At 51.5% G+C, this 18,799-nt stretch overlaps 1 protein-coding gene across 1 annotated transcript; it reads right to left on the bottom strand.

The window, feature by feature from the left end:
• Positions 1-281: 281 nt before the first annotated feature.
• LOC122379894 (palmitoyltransferase ZDHHC8-like) lies at positions 282-13,572 on the bottom strand. The gene is made up of 9 exons (XM_043362473.1): positions 13,384-13,572; positions 12,795-12,925; positions 9,497-9,654; positions 8,956-9,128; positions 7,957-8,151; positions 4,096-4,258; positions 1,589-1,803; positions 496-1,020; positions 282-357 (listed from the first exon to the last, which is right to left on the bottom strand). The coding sequence occupies exons 1-9, from the start codon at positions 13,473-13,475 to the stop codon at positions 282-284; spliced, it is 1,728 nt and encodes a 575-aa protein (XP_043218408.1). The 5' UTR covers positions 13,476-13,572.
• Positions 13,573-18,799: the final 5,227 nt, after the last annotated feature.

Consider the following 18,799-nt stretch of genomic DNA (forward strand, 5'->3'; position numbering starts at 1 on the left):
ACGGCATCCACGTTCATCATTTGCTCACATAAAGTCAACCAACGGGCGGCGAGCGCGCCCCAGCTGCCTGGCGCCCGGCGGACACACTCGCGAGTTTGCGACATTTGGGACGACGTTGGCGACGTTCGCGGCGCGGGCTATCACGGAGCGGACTAGATGATGTGTGTGAGAGAGGCGGAGTCGGTCGGGGCAGCCACGGCGGTTTGTACTGGCGGAGGCCGGCCCGCGGCGATCACACGGACATGGCACGGCGGGCGGGCCGGGGCAGTGGGTCGCCGCCGCTACACCGATATCTCATAGCTGGAGTCGTAGTGGTCGGCAGGGTGCGGCGGCGGCGCCCGGCCGCGCGGCGGCGCCCTGTAGCCGCCGCGGTCCAGATCACCGGCCGGCGGCGGTCGGTAGGCGGGCGCCCGGTCGGCCATAGCCGGCAGCGGCGGCAGATGGCCGCCCCCGCCGTGGTCCCTGGCGCCGGCTGGCGGCGGGCGGTAGCCGTACCTGCCGGGCGGCGGCGGCGGCGGCTCGTAGCCGACGGGCGGCTTCCTGCGGGCGCCCGGCGGCGACTGGGGCCCGAACGGCGCCGGGTGGCCGCCGCCGTAGCTCGGCCACGACTCGTAGAGGGCGGCGGCGCCGTACTCGGGCTGCGGCAGGCCGCTGGCGGTGGTGCGCCGCGCGCCGCTGTACACCGCCACCGGACCGTGGAGCCGCTGCTCGGCGGCCGCCGCCAGCCCGCCGTAACTGGCCGACTGTGGGTAGCGGCCCGGCCCGGCCGCGCCCGCCGGCAGCGGCGGCGGGTGGTGGCCGTGCGACCTCACCTGGATGTAGTCGGGCCTGCGAGGCGCCGTCGGTGTGCCCGGCTGAGAGCGGCGCGCCGGGCTCGAGTAGAGCGCCGGCTGGCGGCCGCGACTGACCGGGCTCAGCGGGGGACTGGTGGCCGTCGGCCGGCGGCCCGGCGGCGAGCCAGGCGCTCCCTCCGGCGAGTACACCGACTCCGGCGTCTGACTGCGCGACTTGCGGCCCTCCCTGCAACCGTGCGCGACAGTCAGCCAGGGTGGCAGACCTGCGGCTAGTCTGGTCTTTGCTAGAGCAATAACATAAGAAGGATTACTCAGCGCAACAAGCTGTGCATAAACAACAGCCTACAACGAATCAATACAACATCTGAAAGTTGTAAACCTGAAACATCCCAAAGATATCAATCCTGAAAACAGATATCCAACCGTTATGCGGTATCGGTCAGAAAGACATACATCGACCAGTCACGGATCGTGAGCGGCGTGGACTGACCTGGAGGGTCGGGTTGGGTCTGTGACACACTGACCTGGCGGGTCGGGTCTGCCGTATAGCCACACTGATCTGGAGGGTCGGGTCGGGTCTGTGACACACTGACCTGGCGGGTCGGGTCTGCCGTATAGCCACACTGATCTGGAGGGTCGGGTCGGGTCTGTGACACACTGACCTGGCGGGTCGGGTCTGCCGTATAGCCACACTGATCTGGAGGGTCGGGTCGGGTCTGTGACACACTGACCTGGCGGGTCGGGTCTGGTCTGTGACACACTGACCTGGCGGGCCGGGTCTGTAACACACTGACCTGGCGGGTCGGGTCTGCGGCGTGGCGCGGCCGGAGTACTGTTTGTACGGCGAACACTCGCCGGCGGGCGTGCCCGGCGTGCCGGCCGACGGCCGCTGGGCGAAAAAGTTGGTCTTCGAGCCGCTGCGGGGCACCGGCGGCGACGCCTCGCAGTCGCGCGACTGTGACATGCCCACGTCCAGCTCCGCGTCCGAGCCCTCGCCGCAGCTGGTCACCTGGCGCAGCCACAGCACAGCCAATCAGAGGCCGCAGACCGGTGGCACTGGCCAATCAGCGACCGACTTATCGGCGAGATCGGCCTAGTAGTGTCCTCATCAACAGCGAACGATGCAGGGCAGCGTCAATTTGAACACTGACCAAACGTTATTTAACAGAGTGGGTGCCGAATCCAAGTGTTTTTCTTATGGGTACAGCCAGAGTTAAGCCATCGTATCCGATAATGTGTTATAGAGAGGTACCGATAGAGATCCATGCAAAGAAAACCATCAATTGTAGCCAACACCCAATGCAAAATAAAGAACGTATAAACTGAAAACAATCTCATGGAAGATTCAACGCTATCATACGAAAGCAGCAAGGGAAGAGCCACCAGTTAGATGCAATAAGGGAAAGAGCAGGCCCAACCGAATCGGGTATTAGTAGGTAATGCATTAGTAAGAGGGCGACGAAGGCATACAACTTACCTAGAGTAAAGACAAGAAAATAAAGACAAGAAGCGCAGTTGACTAAACGGTGGATTGCCTCCATATTGGTGAACTGTCTACTTCAGGCACGCGCGTAACGGGGGTCATCTGCAAGGAAGCAAGGTAAAACTCAACGAGGACCGACCAAAAATAATAAAGGCGAACTGTCACTCTGAAAATGCTGACAGTTTATGAAAAATCACTAGGCATTCATACAGCAGGCAAAACCAGATTACATAGGGCCAAACATGCCTTCCACGTAATGTTCATGTTGATCAGTATTATTGATTAAAAATGAGTTAAGCAGAGAATGTCCGGCAAGAAGTTAGACTGGTCGATGTTAAAAGCCACAAACAACGATCAAATACAACCGTATTAGAAAAGTATGGGACATCAAGTCGCTGCGGTAAGCCAAGGAAAGAAAACATTGTACCATACATGGCGAAGCAAGTGCCACGGAGCAATAAAAAACTTCGCATCGTCAAGATCGAGTCACCTTATGCGTAGTAGTTATATAACCAAAAGACTAGTGTAAACTATCCCGGTAATGTTACCGCCCATGAGTCGGTTACAGGGTGGTTTGGTGACAAGAAAAAATAATAAATTTGGGATTTAAGGTTAACTCCCCATTCATTTTAATTAGAATCGATTTATATTACGATAGACAAGTAGACCTATACTTGCTACGACTGTATATTTTACAGCACCCATTGATGACTTTCGTACCCGACAGAAAGAATGTTGCATCAAAGTATAGCCTTGCATCAAGGTGCAGTGACTCATCTTTTTCGCTAGTTCCTATAGAACAAAACGCGGTCACCAAACGTACGCCATAGGAGAAAATATATTAAATGATTAGCCAATGAAGGAGGTGTCGGGCATCAAAAGAACGCGCAACTCCAGCTACACTCTCTCATTGACCGTATATTGCAGGCTTTTTCACCTACACTCTACAGGGTCTCAAACAAAGCGCACGGGCTTGCATTGACGGGAGATCATTCATCATTATTACGTTTATACAAAAAGTAGTGCTCTAATGGGATACATCTGCATCCTTCATTTTAGATAAGCAGATAAATTTATAAATTTCAAAAGCAACAAGGAAGAAAAGGCCACCATATACATTAGTAATTGGGAGCATGCGGAAGGAGCCATTACCAGCGAAAGAGCCAAAACAACACTAAAACCTCACGTATTGTATCGTACCTTATATATGCTGCCGCATGCATGCAACATAGCCGAACATGTAAACAGAACTCTTGCATTGTTTCAGTGTATGTTATACCGAACAGCACACCATGAACCGTGCAGAAACGGAACTAAATGCAAACGTCCAGGCAACATGCGCCGCCACAGCTGCCACCATTCAAAGTATGGCTCCCCAATAACCCATAATTTGAACCGTCTCCAAAACTGTAACCTGGCATTAATTGATGAAAAGAGCTCGAGGTGAATGATATGTTATTAACGCATTTTAATTAGAGTACCACATCAACTGGAGATGCCAGCCAGCCGGACTGAGCCGTCAACAGAATAATACCGCATTAAAAACCATAAGGAATTTTGCATCAGCACTAGAGATTGGCTTATCGTGAACGACTGATAAAAGTCCATTCAGCATATAACAGTCTCACTGCACCTAAGACACACACTCTACGTGTAACGAAAACAAGCGCGGCTAGTGTCACAGCGCGGAAAAGGGAGCCAGGGTCCGGTACGTCTAGCGTTAATTACACGTTAGTGGCTGCTAATGTGTAGCGAGTCTGACCTCCACCGTCCTGTCCCTCCCGTACGCCGTTCAGGGACCGCCGTCCGCCCACCTACCTGGGTATACATGGCGCTGCCGCCCTTGCTGCGCACGCCGTTCCCGTTGTCAATATACAGTTTGACCTGGTGCTCGCTGGTGATAGGTGGAGCCACGTGCGGTGACGCCGGCAGGCTGTACGGGTGCCGCTTCCGTCGCGCCTCCTTGGCCAAACGATTAACGCTGTGGGCGACACGGGAGGCGGGGTCAGGTCGGGTCACACGGAGGCGGGGTTGTGTCAGATCATGGGGACGCGGTCACGTCGGGTCACAGTCGACAGCCTCCAAACATCCGTCGCCCACACGTCTAATCGCAATAGACACGTGTTGCGGATATACGGCTTGTACAGAGGAAATGCACTGACAGCAAGGTTCCAACAGCGCACGTCATGTGAAACAGCATGAAGTATGACATCATTCACTGTAAATAACGTTATCGGGCTCGTGGTATCGGTGCCGCCAGCAGCGTGACGTTACATCTGCCGGGGACAGCACAAGTCCGGGGGGTGCGACCGGGGAGGGGAGCGGTCCATGTCAGCGGGACTCATTGCAACCCTTCATCCCCACCGCTTCCCGTGCTCCAACCGCCGACGCTGGCCGGGAATGGGCGGACGAGGCCGCCACCACAATGGAGCTATGGCCTGTGGGACATGGGACGAGCTTGAAGTCGCCCTGGGATTGAGCCATGCATGGTCATGATCCCAGCACGTCAGCAGGCAGGACGTGACGGACACATTGCGGAGAAATACACCACGTAAGCTACATTAATCAAAACTGCGACGCAGGAATGATACATGTTGCTACCGTGCGTCTTGATAACCCGTTCACAGCGCGAACCTTTGCGGCGTGAATCATCCCTCACAGACCATCAGCGGTTGCGTAGGCCGCCTCACAGTCAACCCCAGCGCTATGACCCAGCAGCGGGCGCCGTGTGGGCTCATTGCCTCTGCCGCTGCCCGGCCCGGCGTGCCCGGCCGCCCACTCTGACCGGAATGGCCCGCCGCGCCGGGGCGTCCGCCGAAATAGCCAGGAGCACGCGCGCGGCGGGAGGCGCGACCGGCACGTACCGGTCCGGATGGAGCAGCGGCGGCGGCGCGGCACAGCCGGCCAGGGGCGCTGGTGGTTACGGTACAGATGGGGGGAAAAGAAGTGGTGCTGCTCAACACGACCCATCATATCTTGTTGGCTGTGTCAGTGTGAATTGCCAAATGCATAAATCCCATGAAATATGTACAAGAATATTCCTGTCAATGGAATGTGCCATTCCCTTGTGAAAATGATATTCGATCCTTTCTTCAAAGATTTCAAACAACTCAAATTCGACTTAAGTGGTAAGATGCTTGATATTCAGTAATGCATGCGAGCCTCCGTATCCGCTGGGGCTCACGGCGCATTGGCTGGGACGGACCTGAACCTGAACGGACCTGAAGCCACAGTGAGCACCCAGCTGACGGACGCGGATCGCCAACCACTGAGCAGTTCAACAGGAACGCATGGACGGGCGCCGTGGGAGCCAATATGACCGAAATAATTGTGGGAGCCACACACCACTTTCCGACAAAAGAAATGATAATAAAGCCAACATTCCCAACGTCAGTCTTTTATTACACCAAGCAAGGTCTGATAATCATCAAATAATACTCCCCAGTATTCACGCATTTGTATCAAATACCAGTCACCTTGGCGCAAGAGTCCACAACACCACCCACCTGACCCCACCCCGCCCGACCCCGTTTGTCACTCGCTGGTCCGTGTGACACCCCTCTCAGGTCCGAGTGGCGTGGTGAGTGGACGGGGAGGGGGGGGGGGGTGCGGTCGCTCGGAAGCCCCGCGGGCGAGCAGCGCGGCCCGTCGGCGCTGGGTCAGCGCCGTCCCTCCTCCGACCATGGAAATCCCTGAGCGCACCGCAGCGGCGCCTAATAGGCATTACACGGCCCTAATGGCGGACACGGAGACGGATGGTCGCCACGGAAACAAATGCAGCGACCGGCGGCCCGACGCTCAGGAGACCGCGCCACTCGCAACGCGCGTTCACTGAATTGGTAATACCAACACGCCCAATGTCGAGACGTTGGAGACAATTCCGCACAGATACCGGCGCGTCCCGCCGCGCAGGTAAGTCCCGCTGCTCTGAGTACCCCATTAGCGACGGGCACGCCTGTCCACGGGGGCGGGCGGCCGTCATTACTCCAGCACCGGGCGCCGCCGCGCCGCTCCGGCCGGCCGGGCGTGGGCGTGGGCGTCTCCCGACACGCCCACGGCCCCTGCAGATGACAAATGAACGGACGCAGAGCAGCGGATAAACGCAGAGATGACAAACGCTACTGGTAAATGACTCGTAGATGAGCAAGGATGTTTGGATGGGTACGGATGCCACAGTGACACACTATACCAAAAACAAAGTACGAGTGTCGCGGTACAAGAAGAGGTAGAAATAGCAGGAAGCGGAAGCGGTAGGGGAGTGGTTAAGAAAGGGCGAAGATTCTGAGGCTGAGGCAGACCAATGCATTACTGATATGATGCATTAACAAAGCCAATACATTGCCAACGGCAAGGTAAGCGCCAATGACGACTGGATATCCGAACTGCAATAAAATTGAGCCGAAAAGCGATGCTGACGAGAGTGGACGAGGAGCGACCCACGCTCATCAGCAGACTTATATAACGGCACTGATGCAGGTGCGGGCGAGTCGGCGCCTCGGTCCGCCGTCGGAGAGAGTACTCGAACGGCTCGAGGGCGCCGCCGCCGGCACGGCAGCGCTCGGCGCGAACGCAGCACCGATTGATCTGTCCCCAGCCGGACAGACACGCATGACGCAGGCGGCCGAAGCACGGCGAGGGCGACGGCAAACAGCGCCGGCGACAATACGGCGGCGAGCAGAAAACGTACTAAAATTAGCGGCACCGAGCCGACAGCGGGAGCGTGCGGCACGCCCGACCGTCACCAAAGCACGGACTGCCGTCATCGATACGGAAATGCGCAAATTACAGTGCACGAAGTATTTATAAGCGATGCGAATTGACAATGCTTGTAGTTTGAACGATACGTTTTAAGTCCGAGCATGCCACCAACGGGAGCATCCTCAAGTCATCAACACTGGATGTGCAGTGCGCATGTCCTCGAGACATAAATAAAAACACCGCTGACTTATCTAATGCCTGGATTCCAGGCATATCGAATAGCATCACAAGGAAGCCAGATATCAAGGCATTTCCCGATTATGTAACAAAATGAGGCAACTGACCCAACCGCCGCTGAAATGTGTAAACGAAATGTCCCGTACACGCTGGAAAGACCCTGCCATGAGCGATTGGTAATGCGCTAGACGTCGGACATCAAAAAGAAGATCCAATTTCAGAAAAATCCGCACTGCTGTTGCGTGGTTCCAGAAGACAAAGTTTTAAACAGATACATGGTAGGTGGGGTACCGGGTCACCCAGCATAAAGATGTTTAACCTGCACCTAACTAGAGCCAGAGCTAAAAAATAACATTACGAAGTCGGAAAGCAAGGCCAGAACTGTGCAATTGATTTCACGGCTGTGTAATACGTGTTGCGTGAAAAAGCACGCGACTCTTGCGAGCCTTTAGCTTGATCTGAGAAGCATTCTTCTCTCGTCCCTTCCTTTCACTTTCAGTTTACATAAAAACAACAAATACCAAATACCACTCCGGTCCCGGGCCTGCGAGATGCACCTCAGGCAGTCTGCACTTTATGAGACTACAAAACACTGATCCGAGTGTCAATAAAAACAGCTGTCGATTAACTTGCTTCATAGATTTTACACAAGGTCGATTGATCCTCAATATGAGGTCCGTCAATAATGAGGGATCATAAATTAACACTTAACCTCCTCGGCCCAAGTGTCTGGGCGTGACTTACTTGGGATAGAGCGGCGCCCAGAGCGTGCGACAGCAGTTGGAGCAGCAGCCCCGCGAGAACGGGTTGAAGCCGGAGCGAAACTTGCCCGTCACCTGCTCGTTGGTCGTGCGGCCGCGCGACACGAGGATGCTGTGGAAGCCGGCCAGGCCGAGCACGGGTACCAGCAGCACGCCGATCACGCACATAATCACCAAACTGAGCGTAGATACGCGAGACAAGTTAAGGAAACTGAACGGATAGACGGCTAAATAAAGGCACGCCAGTACCCTCTCAGAACACTTACCACGATGTAATGTGAACCAAAAACACATAAATATATTAATTAATTGAGGAATAAAACACTTAACCACGTGCTAACTTTAACCACTGATCAATAAAACATGAGTTGTTCAGTCGAAAGTTCCATGAATTTAGCGCTACATTTGCAGCAAAAAAGGAAAACAAAATCTGTTGACGCCGCCATTGTCCTGCCGATCCGAAACTCCAGCGCGACCGCCAGGGTCGAGGTGACCGGATATTACCGTTTCCGGGCAGTGACCGAGCAACTCCACGGCTTCATCATCCGCAGACGCGGCTCGGCCGCGCCCGGGCGACGTCAGCCACATGTAATTTGATCAAAGCGCGACGCTCCAAGTTTGACATCAAACCCAGTGCCCTTGCCGTCGGCTGGCGGGGCCAGTCTGCAGACTTGGTCACCCCGGCATGAACTGTCGCTGTTCATCGTCCAGTCCCGTACTCCCTCGCAGTATCTCCATCCCTCAATGCCTGTTCTTCTCTCGTGCCTTTTAGCCTTCCACTCCTCGCTTTCGATCCCTTCGTCCCCTCACGCCCCTTCATCTCCTCCTCTTTCTCTCATTCAGTACCGACCCACTCACTCACCTTCAGGACCCTTCCCTTTCCTCTCACTTTCCACTCCCGCCCACCATGCTCTTCCCTCTCCCTTGCTACCATCCCCATTCCCAACCCCGGTCTTCCCGTCCCGTCCGTCAGAAAGGATACGTGACGATGACTCCGACCTCTCCGAGGCTGTGCCGGTGATGCAGCACGTACACCAGGCACTGGCCGAAGATGGAGACCATGTGCACGCTCAGCGACACCAGGAACAGCACGAAGAACCGGTAGTTTCGCCGACCGATACAGTTGTTCACCCACGGGCAGTGGTGGTCGAACGTCTGTCGAATGGCGGCGGGAAAATGACGTAAGGACAGTGTCGGCCAAGTTCACACAGTACTCACCGATATCGACAATATATACAGCGCAAAAATCATACGAGCAGGACAAATTCTGGTCACAGAGACTCTCGACTCAACGTCAAAATTATCTCTCCTCCCACCCTGGTGCCCTCTGCAACTGGTCAAATAAAACATACATATTTTCTCTCTCAGCATCCACCATTGCTGTACAAAAAAAGCTGATGTCGAGGCTTAACACTTTTTGGTGATTGCATACGTCGTTTTCGGGCCAGGACTCAGTACACCTTCACTTCAGACACAATATGAGCAGATCCACCCACACACAATGGCTACAGACTGAGACTCACCTCTATGCAATGGTTACAGACGCTGCAGTGGGAGCAGCGCGGCGGCCGGTAGAATTGACAAGTGGCGCACCATTTCATGCGCACCGTGATGCCGCCGATCTCGACGTTCTTGTAGAGCGGCATCCGGAAGTCGTCGTCCCGGTCCTCGTCTGACATGGCTGTCAGCCGGGCACGACAGTCACATTGACTCACTGGCTAGCAATCAATACCAATACCAATACCAATTTTTATTCAGGCAAATCCACTCATAGTGGCTATTCCTTGCCATCAGTCAAGTTGTAAAATGCAGTGATATAAAAAGACATTCACACTTTCCACATGCACATAAACTAAAACGGGCATAATAAAAAGGGAAAAACTAAAATAAGTCAATAATAACGACGACAGCCAGTAACTAGTAGTAAAACACGCATTCCTATGTTTCCCTCGTGCTAATAACTCGCTTGAGAGCATGATTAAAATTGGCGACTGTCATCGTGCGCATTTCCACTGGGAGGGCATTGTACATCATCGGTGCACGGTACAAGAACCGGCGCCTCCCAGTCTCCGTCCGTACACGTGGCAGACGTAGGTCATCATCATGTCGAGTGCTCCGTTCTCGTGCCTCACGGTTTGTTTGGAGTGAGGATGAAAGCGACACTGGTGTGTGATACATGCAAATTTTGTGGAGTAATGCGAGCGTATGAAATTTAAATAGGTCCTCCGCATCGAGCCACCCCAGTGCCGCCCTGACGTCCGCTGAACGGCTGAACTTCCTTCGACCTGATACGACACGCGCAGCAAAGTTAATCACTTTTTGAATCTTGTCTAGATTCTTTCGGCTGCCGTTGCCGTACACAGGGAGGCAGTAGCGGACGCGGGAAAGCACCAGGGCAGCTACGATGGTGGGGAGGATCTCGACCGGAAGATAGTGACGGATGTGCGACAGGCCAATGAGGATCCCGAAGCATTTGCGCGTAATTTCTTGCACATGGGCGTCCCAGGACAGGTGGCGATCAAAGACCACCCCTAGATTTTTAACTTCTAAGACGGGCTGAATTGTACGCTCGCGGAATTTGACGCCGAAAGGTGTGATGTTCCGCAGATTTTGTCTACTGCCAAAAACTATCAACTGAGTTTTGTCGGGGTTCACCTTGAGAGAATTTGCGCGGAACCAGAGGTCAAGAGAGGAAAGGGCCTGTTCCATGCGCTCAGTCAGATCTGACAGGGCTGTCCTGTTGCCGCAGACCATGACCTGGGTGTCGTCCGCGTACTGGACAACGGTCGCATCCGGCACGAACAGGCTGAGGTCGTTTGAAAAGACGGTGTATAAGAGGGGACCTAGTGCCGAACCTTGAAAAACGCCCATGTTGTTCGGAAGCGCGGTTGATGTCTGCCTGTTGCCAGAGACATCAGTGAAGCTGACGCTCTGTGTGTGGTTCTGCAGGTACGCCTCAAACCATGCAGTGTCCACACCGTGTAACTGAAGTTTTTGAAGAAGCTTAGAATGGTCTATGACATCGAAACATTTACTAAGATCCAGCAGGCAGAGGAGCGAAATTTGATTTTGATCGTTAGCCAGGAGAACGCGATCCGAAATGGTGACCAGTGCCGTTTCGGTGGAATGGCGAGTGCGGAAGCCGTGTTGGGTGTCGGAAAGGAGGTGGTTGATAGTGAGGTAGTGGTACAGTTGTCGCTGCACCACTCGCTCAACTATTTTGGATATAACTGGGATGATGGATATGGGCCTGAAGTTGACGGGATTTGAAGGATCGCCGGATTTATGGATGGGATTGACGAGGGAGTGTTTCCACTCCGCAGGGATATCACATCGAGTAAGGCACGAGTTAACCAAATGGAGCAGTATGTGGCTGATCACAGGTAGACACATTTTTATGACTCGGACACATATGCCATCGACCCCGCAGGCCGAGGTTCCGGGCATGCTTAATATGACGCTGTTAAGTGTACAGAGGTCGATGGCAGACACGGCAAAGGCGCACGCTCCCACTCGCGGCAGCCTACCGGGGATACTCGGTTCACTCCCCTGTAGTCTCACCTCGCGCGCGACTTTCGGCCCAACGTTAACAAAGTACGCGTTCATATCACCAGCGGACACCAGGGGCACAGTCCTCTGTGATGGCTGTTTTCCCGCTACATGCTGTCTGATATTGCGCCACAGTGTGTGAGGGCCCTGCTCCTGAATGCGGTTGGCAATGTCCGCTCGGCTGTCACTGCGTATTGCGGCCCGTACGGCCCGGTTGGCGTCCCGGTACGCGTCAGACCCGTGTCCGTCAGCCCGCAGCGCTGCCCGCCGGCGGCGCATCAGATCCCTGGTCGCGGCGGTAACAGGTGGGGCAGACGGGTTCCGGATCTTAACGGTCCGAGTAGGCGCATGGGCGTCCAAAATAGGGGTAAACACTCTCACAAAACTCCGCCACTGATCGGACACGGTTCGGGACGCAAAAACAGACTGCCAGTCGGCTGAGGCCAAATCGAAATGCAGTGATGGTACATCGACATTACGCAAGGACCTACTTTGGGTTAAAATGGGTTTGTGGCGTGGTCGGGGGACGGATAAATCAAAACGTACAAAGCGATGCGGGCTAAAATGGCAGTGGTACACTCCGGACCGAGACACAACACAGCCTGCATTGGTAATCACCAGGTCCAACAGGGAACCGGAATTGAATGTCGGACACGTTACATGCTGGCTGAGAGAATATCCCTGGTGAATAATCCCTGGTATCACTGGTGAAACTGCTCGAATAACAGCTGCTGTTCCACTTCATATTAATTGCTCTTTATACTTTTCAGAGATGGGCTTTTATTCTTTTTTATCATGTCTAGCTGCAGCAAGCAATGGCCTTAACAAAAAGACATAAAAAAATGAAAACCAGATGTGCTTCTTTTTCTTATAAATATCCAAGCAATTGCATGCCTACCTAGAACAATGTCACAGAATTTGTCAATTTGGGTTGGAAATGACATGCAAATGAAAAGTATTTTTCCTTATCACCTCAAACTTTCAAGATCAATTTTCCACTTCTAATTTTACCAAGAAAAAGCATTTGAGTTGATTGTCATTTTCCATAATACATTCTACCACACATGCATAGAAATGTTAATTGTACATATACTATAGATCCTTCTTTCCAATCTCTTTAGGCCTTATCTGGCTGGCAATTTTCCACTCTTATCTCCCTGTTTGGTGAGAAATTTTCCAATCTGATTTTATGATGAAGGATAACTGCTATCCCATAAAAACAAAAAGAGTTTGATGCTTACAAAGCTAATAGCAGAAGTAAAACAGGCTTACCTCTGGGGATTATCCCTGGGTTCATAAAAGTTGCCAATGAGAAGTTGGCTATCACAAACAATGTGAGGATCCCCTGGCAGAGGGGTACGAGGAAGCCCCATGTCTGGAGCTTGTCGAACAGCCATAAACACCTGAAAGACAACATTGGTATGCTTATTCATTGGCTATCAGCATGTAAAACCACTGGGCATGACTTTGGTGGCATCCTTTTCGCTACTTGGCTCAACAAAAAAAAAAAAAAACGGAATGACAAAAAATAATAACTATTTTCCACACTCTTATCAGTAAGCATGCCCTTAATTTTCAACAATTTAAATTGAGTTGGCATGCTGATTCTGTCAAAATTGAATATAAAAACAATTAATCCATTTAAGATGACTGGATATTTCACGTTCAGGTGTCGCACAACTAGGTATTGGTCCAGTTGATAATATTATTAGAGGACAGGCTTATCCTAGCCTGCTTTATATGCAAGATATAACTGGATCCTTACGTTACATTTAAACCGTCTAAATGCAAAAATTAGAATTATCTAATTACAATATACCCAAACAATGCAATTATGACGCGGTACAGACGAGTCACTTACGGGTAATAAAAATATATTCCGGTACATCCTAGCAGCATCGACCAGGCGCATGTGGCCGGGATAAACTTTGTAGAAATTTTACATCTTGACATCTTGAATCAGATTCCTACTACGTCAAATGATCATTTATCCTTCCTAAACGAAGACAACCGACGCCTCCCACCGCAATCATGGCCGCAACTGCGGCAATCGTAGTCAGCTGTTGCTTGATTTCCGTTCACAAAATATTTTTGTCATACGAGAGTCTCTAAATCCTGGGAAACAAGAGAAAATATGAAGACTTTTCCCTAAATCACACCAAATCGACAGGCAGCGGCTACTCATTGAACACGCCGGAGTTGCAGGAGTTGGAAAGTGAGCAAAGCGTGAGTGTAAATCAAATCATTTCTTCGCTGACACATCCCTAAGACATAAAAAACGCCAATAATTTTCTTTGTTTTTATGCGCTCAAGTTCAACGCGATGGTGAGACACTCTAGCGGAGACTGTGACAACCTACGGTTCACATACTCGACACAGATGTCGCTATATGTCACCAAATGGCAGCGTATGCGCTTCACTCTTTCTGATCCTGATAAGCCTTCGAGGCAGGCTGTGTATATGCATCAGTCGGTTTATCGTAATTTTTATGCAGCACGAGGTCGCATAAATCGGGATGTGCGACCAAGGCCGTATAAGAGAGGTAGAATCATCCCGCAATTTCCAATGGACCGGTCGCTAAGCATTAGCGTGACGTCACTGGTGGAGACCGCGCGGCGCCCGGCTCCAAGCGGTACGTCGGGTACATTTGGCACTTTATCGTTGTTATTAATGAACGTAACAACTAATGACTCTTAATAACTTTTTAACCCACCTAAAGCTGATTTCCTTGCCGATACATTGCCGACCCGAGCCCCAGGGTTGACAATCTTGGGATATGGGTCGGATGAGCGACCTCGCGACGGGAGAAGGAACGATTGCAATTGTTGTGTCCCGCACCGCCGATTGCATTCCCTATCTGTACCCGGAGGGGGGCAGGGGGCACGTGCCCCCATCGGATCAGGGGGCCCGAGGGGCCCTGTGACGCCAATTGGCGGCTGAGGGTCCACGCTGGCATTTTCGACTCAGAAGGGCCCCACAGGGCTCGAAAGAACACCTTATGTGCTCCGAATAGCCACACTTCTCTCCATAAGAGCCACACACTGGCTTTTTATTGTTCCTTGTCGGCATTTGAGGGCCCCTTGCCGGCCTCTCAGGGCCCATTGCCGGCCTCTGAGGGCCCTTACCGGCCTATCAGGGACCAGCAGCTCTAAGGGTTCCACACACGCCTGTGATGACCCCCTAAACCAATGGTTGAAGGCCCCCACAACGGCGCCTGCGAGGGCCCTCACCGGTGGCTGTGAAAGCCCCAAACCGGTGCCCAGCTGAGGGCCTCGCACTGCCACCTCTGAGTTCAACCGGCACCCCTGAATGAAGTTCCAAAGGCCCAAACCAGTGCTTCTTAAAGGAAATAGTTCACTTTTAACATGGGGTTTTGAGCTGGAATAGCAGTTTCGTAGCTTGAGCTGAGACTAGCACAAATCAGGAGCTTTTACGGCTCAACGATCACCCTAGACGAAGAAATTCCATTTCTCGTTCCGAAAAGAGTGCCTTGTAGAGGAATGCGTGCCTTGCACAGGAATGCAGCCACGTCATCGTCAGCCAATCAGCGTGCTGCTTACAGCCAATGCAGTATTCGTAGGTTTGAGCTACGCAATATGATTGGTCAATGCGTAATAAGCTTCCGCGTCAAACATTATTTTACATAGAATATAGTTCGCCCTATATTAAAATAAAGAAAATAATTGTTTTTACAAAAAGGTTTTATTTTATTTCATGATTATTTTGAGCATAAAAAATCATAAATCAATAGCAAAATACTGATTTTAGGAAAGTGGACTGTTTCCTTTAAGGCCATACACTGAAAAAAAAAATTACTCAGGCCAGGCATTACTCAGTAATAACTCATGAAGAAACTCAGTGAATACGATAGTGGTGCTCACTTATTGGCTGATCTAACTCACATCATCAGGGTGACTTCGTTATGCGTGAGTTCTGAGTGCCTACTATGCATTTCAGACCCCATGAGACCCTACTTTTCGGCGATAATTTCTTCAATTTTTGTCCAATTAGCTTGAAATTTTGGCAAACGATATTTCAGCTCAAGCGCCAATTTTTGTCAATATGGTCTCTTAACAAAATATCAAAATTTAGAGCACTTGTCGTTGGCTCGTAATGTTAATCAGTTTTTGCACCCGGATAGAGGCTCGCTCGCTACCGCACCGGATTGGATAGGAGCGCTGGCCAATCACGTTGCGCCGGGCCCAACTAAACTCCGCCCACTGGCCGTGACCGGGATGGGTCTATGCCGCTTCAGTCGGTGTCAGCACCGCGGAGAGGTCGGAGCGAGACCACATACTGGAGACAAGTGAGCTGGCAAAGTTGTTTCGGGACGAAAGCCAAAAAAATTTTGAGGGCATTTGGTATCCTCTTCACTTATTTTGGTATTTAAACGTCGAACCAGCTCAGAATATTCAGAATGATCAGAATCAAGGTAGGATCTATTGGAACGGAACCGGCCGTAGAAGGAAAGATGGATAGACTCTTGGACTCTGAACATTTATTTAAGCCGGAGTTGCACCTATCTCATCGTCAGGTTGGGTCAAGTCACTACCCGATTACCTATAAGATCATGTGTAAGCCCATGTGCTTAACCCAAAAATATTGATATATTTGGCAGTGCCAATAAATGTTTCTGAGGAAGGCGCAGAAAGCAACAAAGTAGGATGAAGAGTCTCGGGCACCGCCGATTGCCTGGGGCATCGCTCCAGCGAAACGACCGTATTCGTGATTCGTGAGGCGGTGCGGGGCGCCGGGTGGGGCAGAAGCGTAATGTGTCGTATGGTAGAAATGGCCTTTATCGCGGTGTCGTGTGTGTTATATTGTTAAGACGTGCACAAAAAGAAACAGCAATGTGGCAGGCGGACGTTGGGCACTACACGAGAACGGTCATCAATAAGCTCGTATCTTTTTTGTAAAACTTAAGTAACAGTAGGTATGTCCTCAATGGTGAGGAAACTATCTCTAGGCTTTTACTTTTCATGTTTGCATTTCAACACACAAGCTCTGGGGGCAAAGTTAGTTTGGCGACCTCCTCAACCTAAGTCGGTGATCAAATGGATTAGTCCTGAAGGTGTTCAATGCTTAGTTGCACCGGGATGATATAAATCGATCACGCCGGCATACATTCCTAATCAAATTTCATATATCAAACACATAAATTGCATCATGTTAATGGTGATTCTGTTTTGCAATTTTGACGTAGTCTGACGCGTTACATAATCTTACGCAATCATTTGAAATCAACAGCGTCTTTTATGCGCGTTTTTTACAAGCCCCGAATCTTGTGTGGAAATATATATTTTTTGTGACTGAACAAGGTGTACGTACATTTGTGATAGATACAATTAGTCGAGGGCTTCAGCTGGTGCGTTACTTATGCGCGCTATTTAGCTCATTCGATGAAATTACGGCTGCAACGACAACTGCACGGCAGCTACGGTCCATGCGAGCCGCCCCGGTGCGACAGCTACTGCCCCGCCCGCTCCACGCAGTCGACTGACCGGCCAAGGTCACTACCCCGTCCGCCGGGAGGGCGGAGCTTAATGGTCACGTGTTTGTGACGTCACACCTACGCACGGATAGCCTCTACTCCACTGACGGATTTACGGAGCCGATTTTAACATTACGAGGCAACGACAAGTACCCTAAAATTTGATATTTTGTTAAGAGACCATATTGGCGAAAATTGGCGCTTGAGCTGAAATGTGCATTGTGAAAATTTGAAGCAAATTGGACAAATATTGAACAAATTATCGCCAAAAATTAGGGTCTCATGGGGTCTGAAATGCATAGTAGTTTCGCGAATTCGAACTGAGTCGGAAATGAGTTTTGCTTGGGCAAATCTAGTTTCCTGAGCCCTGTTCGGGCAGCGCATCCTACTGCAAAATTTTGCACCACGCATGCGCAGTAGGGGTCTCTCGGGTGCCAGGCTCCGCCCTTCGGCGTATGACGTCACATGTGTGACGTCGGCAAGCGCAAAATCTTTCAGTTTTGCGCAACAAGAAAATAGTAGCTGCAGGAGGCGAAAGTGGTGCGAATTAAAGTTTACCGTCCTATTATAGTCCTGTAAGCGGTTCGAATGCTGTTTTTTTGGTATCATTATCACTTTTTTCAGTGGCACATTGCTATTAACCACATTTGAACGCATTTTATTCAGTTTTTGAACGAAAACCACCAGTCCATCCGCGCCACGGTTCGTCACGCGTCGAATAATGACTGCCGCGGCCGCCGCGGCCCTCGGCTCTGGCGGCCCGGCGGAGAGTGGGCGGAGCCAGTGGCTGACGTCATCCAAGTGTGCCGTCACACGCTGCAAAATATTTTGCGCGGAGCCGAACAGCACTCTGCGCAATACATGAGTTCTCACGAATTCACGTGCAGTTGTGCGTGAGGTACCCCCGGCTTGAAGATGCGCGCATGCGCGGCAGGGTGAGTTTCCTGCGTGATGCGTGAGTTCGCGTGATGAGTATTATAGCCGTTGCGTTCGAAAACCGCGGCGCGCGCTTCAGTCCGTTGTGGCGCGGGTGACTCGCGTAGTTCACGTTGAATTGTTGAGGCTATTGTGAAATTGTGCAGGAGAGTGCAGGAGCGGGGAAGGCGTGCAGCGAAGGATGGGACGGGTAAGTTATCTGTGAAGAGCTCGGTGATTGTCGATGAAGCTTTTATCAATCGCACGCGCCGCGGAGAACAGGGAGGTGAAATGATGGACCAGCAGACATTCCCCGCCGGCGTCAGGAGGTCGGTGCCAACCGTGAACGGCGGAGCAGATCGATCGAGAAACTGAGGGATACCTACCCGGCATAGTTTGAGAAAGAAGAGGTGAGTTATGTTATATTTACATTAAAAAAACATGTTTGTGGGATAATGTTGTCCTTATCCTAAAAGAACGTTCATTTGACCCTTTTTACTTCTTTAAACAAGAACTCCGTCACGACCCGATGTTTTTTTTGGGGGGGGGGGCGAAGGTTGTTTGAAGTCGATTCTTTCCGTGCATGTTAAAAATGTAAAATATTGGGGGGACACGTCCCCCGTACCCTTCCCCCCGGTGGTGGAGCTCATGGTCTTAATTCCGCTCGCTGAACCGTTTAAGATTCTTTTGTCTCGTTTGTGCTTATTATTTTTCCGACTGTTATTATTTTTTCCGACTGTTTTTTTATGCCTACACACATATTTTCGTACACTATTCGATTTCAGCGAGCATTTTCAACCTTTCTTACATATTAGATTATTAGATACCGCGGCGAGACGCGTTTGGACGTGACATAATTATTTCCATTACT

This window comes from Amphibalanus amphitrite, unplaced genomic scaffold, assembly GCF_019059575.1.
Source record: "Amphibalanus amphitrite isolate SeventyFive unplaced genomic scaffold, NRLGWU_Aamphi_draft 000087F_arrow, whole genome shotgun sequence".
NCBI classification, from domain to species: domain Eukaryota; kingdom Metazoa; phylum Arthropoda; class Thecostraca; order Balanomorpha; family Balanidae; genus Amphibalanus; species Amphibalanus amphitrite.

Excerpts from the sequence above, each read along its gene's own strand:
- LOC122379894 (XM_043362473.1), bottom strand. The coding sequence starts at position 13,475 with ATGTCAAGATGTAAAATTTCTACAAAGTTTATCCCGGCCACATGCGCC. Across the intron at positions 9,655-12,794 it reads CCCAGGGATAATCCCCAGAG|CCATGTCAGACGAGGACCGG; the intron begins GTAAGCCTGTTT and ends CCCGGCTGACAG. Across the intron at positions 1,021-1,588 it reads CCGCAGACCCGACCCGCCAG|GGAGGGCCGCAAGTCGCGCA; the intron begins GTCAGTGTGTTA and ends GCACGGTTGCAG.